At 40.7% G+C, this 5,121-nt stretch overlaps 1 protein-coding gene across 1 annotated transcript in view; it reads right to left on the bottom strand.

Annotated features, from left to right (window-relative positions):
* Positions 1 to 5,121, bottom strand: part of LOC102844745 (major histocompatibility complex class I-related gene protein-like) — a 124,826-nt gene that overhangs the window by 38,037 nt on the left and 81,668 nt on the right. The window contains exon 2 of the mRNA XM_006887778.1: positions 469 to 758. Coding sequence (XP_006887840.1) covers positions 469 to 758 — 290 coding nt within the window. The remainder of the gene's footprint in view (positions 1 to 468; positions 759 to 5,121) is intronic.

Genomic DNA, 5,121 nt, shown 5'->3' with positions numbered 1-5,121 from the left:
GGGGGGGGGTTAGAGAGAGAGAAAAAACAACTCCATAAGAGAAAGACCTGGAAACCTCCTTCCATAAAGATTCCAGCCTAGGGAAAACTCTATGGGGCAGTTCTACTCTGTTCTACAGGTTCATTATGAGTGACAGAATCACCTCATTGTTCCCCAACAACAATATGAGCGTGCAACTAGAGGAGAGCTAGGCAGAAGCCAAAAATGCCCAAGGGAATATGAACTCACTCTGGGAATTCAGTAAGCCTGAATGGAGACAGAGTAGGGACTTTGAGGAACAAGGGCTCCTGGGGAAGAGAGAGACAATTATTCAGAAGGTACATAGGCAGATGGCAGGCTCTGAATTCCAGCAACCCAGATGTTCTAGGCTTTCCCAAAATCCTGGAAGAATATAATTCAATGACAACTGCTGTCAGCCCATGGCCCTCCCTTGGGAGCATCGGGGCTCAACTAGGCAGCACTTACCACTTGAATGATTGTAGCGGTTCTGCAGGTACTTCAGCTCCACCTGGAACGTCTGCTGCCAGCCCCTCAGCAGCTGGGTGTACCTCTCCCAGTGATCAGGCGCGAGGTTCTCCGCCATCCACGGTGCGCGGGGCTCCTTCTGCCGAGTGACACTGTCGTAGGTGGTGATAGGGTGAGAGTCCACATAGCCCACCGAAATAAATTCGGGGATCCCATGTCCAGGATCAGAAACTCCCAGTCGAAAATATCTCAAAGAGTGAGTCCCTGGAGGGAAGTAACCAAAGAAGGAGATACTTAGTGTCATAGAAAACCAAATCTATAAAATCCGTTCTGTGGGATCACCGTGTCAGGACTCCAAAGTCAGCTACATTCATCAACCACAGGCCTCAGCTGGTTTCCTCTTACAGAATTTAAAAAAAAACAAAACCAGGAAAATAAAAAACCCACCCACCGCTGTAATTGTTATGTGGTGTCAAGTTGGTCATAGCTGCCCCTGCAGTGAGTTTTCAGAGGCTGTAAATCACCCATCTTTCTCTCACTGAGCGGCTAGTGGGCGCTGCCTTTGCATTGGCAGTCTATCTCCTTCCCCACTAGGCCACCAGAGCTCCCTCGTGACCCCAGAGCACCGAGGAAAACCACTGGGTTTCCAAAGTTGAAAATCTTCATGAAGGCAGATGGTCACATCTTTCTCCCAAGATGTTGCTGGTGTGTTCAAGTTACCCACCTTTTGGTTGGCAGCCAACAGCTTTAACCACTATGTTACCAGCCCTCCCTTTATACATATCCAGGACCTGGAAGAGTTTTTCAGGACTACCCCATTTTGAGCTTCCCACCCACCCATTCAAGTTTGAAACCCTTAGTTCAGATGATGTTTTACAGATACATGAAACAGAACAAAGGGGGACTCATTTCTTTGAGGCACAGGCTGCAGTGGGCTTCCATTGAGAGCGCTGCTCTGAGAAAGCTTTCACTCTATGGGCTTGAGACCTCAGTAACACCACAGCCTTATTTTACTGAAGGGGCCTGAAAGAATAGGTTAAGCACTCCACAGTTTGAGATTACCGGGGATGTGGCAGTCAGCTTCGGTAAAGATTTACAGCCTTGGAAGCCCTATGGAACAGTTCTATTCTGTCCTAAAGAGTCTATAGGGTCATTATGATCAACTCAATGACAATTGTTGCTATTGTTGCTAAGTGCTTTTGAGTTGGGTATGACTCATAGTAACAGGTTATTTTACCAAAGAAGGTTAAAGTGGATTAATGAACATACCCCTACCCTCACCCTCAGTGCATATGAGCAAGGACCCATCTACTCACACACAGACATGCATATGTGTATGAACACACACAGATGTACCATGCCAGCCAGAATAAGAACCAGCAAAATGTTTCAGGCCATTTGAGGAACAAAAATCTTTTAAAGTGCAGTTCTTTCCTTATCATGCCAAATTACCTCTAAAATGCATTTTCTTAATATTTTACTTTTGTTCTCTGGCCAAATAGCACAACAAAGATTGTGAATAACACCAGAAGTACAACAAACTAAATTTCTTCCATACATCACTAAACACTATGATCATGGATTCTATTGAAGGATTCAGAAGATGTGTCCTGATCAGAGGGGGTTGGGGGGAAAATGAAATACATTATTTCAATTACTTATACAGAAATTCAAGCCTCAAGTTGCAGTAGTGAAGGATTATATGGGGGGAAATGCTGAGCGATGCAAGACACATCAAAAGCAGATAGAAGGAATACAGAGTCATTTTACCAAAAAAACTGTTTGATAGTCAATCATTTCAGGAGATAACATGTGATCAAGAACTGAAGGAAGTAGTTCAAGCTGCATTGAAGGAATGGCAGTGGGGGCTGGGGGTGGAAGAGAAGACTTTAGAAATTGAAGAACTGCTAATTGAAATGTTTCAACAAACAGATGTGAAACAGATGGGTGGCGCTCACCCATCCATGCCAGGATATTTGGCAGACAGTAACTTAACCAATCATCACTTGTCTTTCAGTTTGCTGTACTATGGCAGTTTATGTGCTACAGTGATGCTAGAAGATACATTACCAGTATTTACATACCAGCAAGGTAACCAGATCACCTGTGGTGAACAGGGTTCAGTGTTGCTTCTTAGGTAAGATAAACAAAGGACTAACCATCCATTGCTGAAAGAATGGGGCCTTGAAAGCCCTATAGATAGTAGCAGAACACTGTCCACTATCATACTAGAAGATGAAGCCTTCAGGTTGGAAGGAACTCAAAATAAGACTGAGAAACAGCTGGTTCCCCAGAGAAGGGTCTATCTTACTGATGCAGATGGAGTGAAACTTTTGTCCCTCGAAGACCTTTTTCCCCCCCTGATGTGGCAAGACCCAAAATGAGGAGAAACAGCTGCAAATATCCATTAATAATTGAAAAGTAGAATGTGTAAGTGTGAATCTTGGGAAATTGGAAGTTGTCAAAAGTGAAATGGAACTAATAAATAATCTGCTAGACATTAATGAGTTGAAATGGACTGAAATTGACCATTTTTGAATCAACCATATTCCAGAAATGCCAAATTAAAAAGGAATGATGTTGAATTAATCATCATCACAGTCAAATTTATCCCATCTGAATTTAAAAACCATCACAAGATGAATGAAAATCTAACTTTTCTCTAAACTTTTATTTATATAATAATAAAAGCCCCAATCATCTCAAGAACAGATCGGATTTGGTACATTGAACATTAATAGCAACTAAAGCAGGACAAGTTGTGGGATGACATGAAAGACACCAAACAGGAAAGAAAGAAAAGACCGAAATGGGTGTCAAAAAAGACTTGGACTTGCTCCTGAATAAAGAGAAGCTAAAGGAAGAAATGATGGCATAACAATGCTGAACAACAGATTTCAAAGGACAGATTGAGAAGAGAAAGTATTATAATGAAATGTGCAAAGATCTGGAAATAGAAAACCAGAAGGGAAGAATACACTTAGTATTTCTGAAATGGGAAGAACTGAAGGGAAAGATCCAAGCCTTGAGTTGTAGTACTGAAGAAATCTATGGGCAAGATATTGAATAAAACAGTAAGCATCAAAAGAAAATGGAAAGAATATACAGAGACACTGTACTAAAAGGACTGGTTGACACTGAACTATTTAAGGATGGAACATATGATCAAGAACCAAAGGTACTGAAGGAAGAAGTCCAAGCTGACAAAAAATATTGGCAAAAAATAAAGCCCCAAGAATTTACAGAATAACTGTTGAGATGTTTTAAACAAAGAGATTCAGCCTTTGATGTGCTTATTCCTCTTAACTCAGAAATTCAGAAGACAGCTATCTGGCCAACCAACTAGAAGAGATTTCTAGTAGTGCTCATCCCCCCAAAAAGGCAATCAAAGAGAATGCAGAAATTTTAAAACAAAATCAAGAATACCTAAAGCAACTAAAATATTGCTGCAGATAATTTAGAAATGGCTAGAGCACTATATTCCAGGGGACCAGTCTGACTCAGAAGAGACCTCTTAGAATGAGAGGTATCACTGCTGATTTTAGACAAATCTTGATTGAAAGCAGAGAATACAAGAAAGATGTTTACTTGCTTTATTATTGATTATGGAAAGGCATTTGACTCTGTGGATGATAATAAATTATGGATAACATCGAGAAGACTGGGTGTTCCAGAACACTTAACTGTGCTCCTGTGGAACCTGTACATGAACCAAGAAACAGTCATTCATTCACAATAAAGAGCTATTGTATGGTTTAAACGAGGGAAAATATGCATCAGGCTTGTGTTCTTTCAGCAAATCTACTCAATCTCCATGAACAAATAATCCAAGAAGATGGACTATGTGAAGAAGAACACAACATCAGAATTAAAAGATGATTCATCAACAATCAATGCTATGTGGATGATACCATTTTGCTTGTGAAGAGGATTTGAAGCACTTACTGAAGAAGTTCAGAGGCTCCAGCTTCGGTATGGACCCCACAACAACATGAAACAAAAACCCTTACAACAGACAACATCAAGATAAGTGGAGAAGAAAATTTAAGTTGTCAATGACTTCATTTTACCTGTGTTTATAACGAATGCCTATGGAAATAGCAGTCAAGAAATCAAACAATCTGCTGTCAAGGACCTCTTTAAAGTGCTAAAGAGCAAGGAAACAAGTTTTAAAAGTATGTTGCACCTGCCCTAAGCCACGGTGTTTTAAATTCATTCGTAAGCATGTGAAATTAGATAATGAATAAGGAAGAATTTATATCTTTTAACTGTGGTGCTGATGGCAAAATGTATTGAGAGCACCCTGGTGGCCTAGTGGTAAGGAATTGTGCTGTCAACCTGAAGGTATACCTTTTTTTCCCCCTTTCTACTAGTTTATTTACAAAACTCGAATACAAATTCAAACAAATTCTTTAAATTTCCCTCACCCCCCACCCATCAAATTGTACAACTTAACGATTAATCCCTCTCCCCCTGCACAGCTACATCCCTCTGCTTCCAGCCTCTCCCAACTCCTCCTGGAACTTTATATTCATTCTACAATAATGGTTTTATACAATATTTATCCTTGTGGGACTGAGTTAGTTCACTCAGCCTAATGCTTTCCAGTCCCTCCAAAGTCAGGTAATAATTTACAAAGTTATTGCTCCTGTATGC

Source organism: Elephantulus edwardii, unplaced genomic scaffold (genome assembly GCF_000299155.1).
Source record: "Elephantulus edwardii isolate Elephantulus edwardi_28Jun2011 unplaced genomic scaffold, EleEdw1.0 scaffold00061, whole genome shotgun sequence".
Taxonomy (NCBI): Eukaryota; Metazoa; Chordata; class Mammalia; order Macroscelidea; family Macroscelididae; genus Elephantulus; species Elephantulus edwardii.
This window is presented reverse-complemented; position numbering and strand designations above follow the sequence as displayed.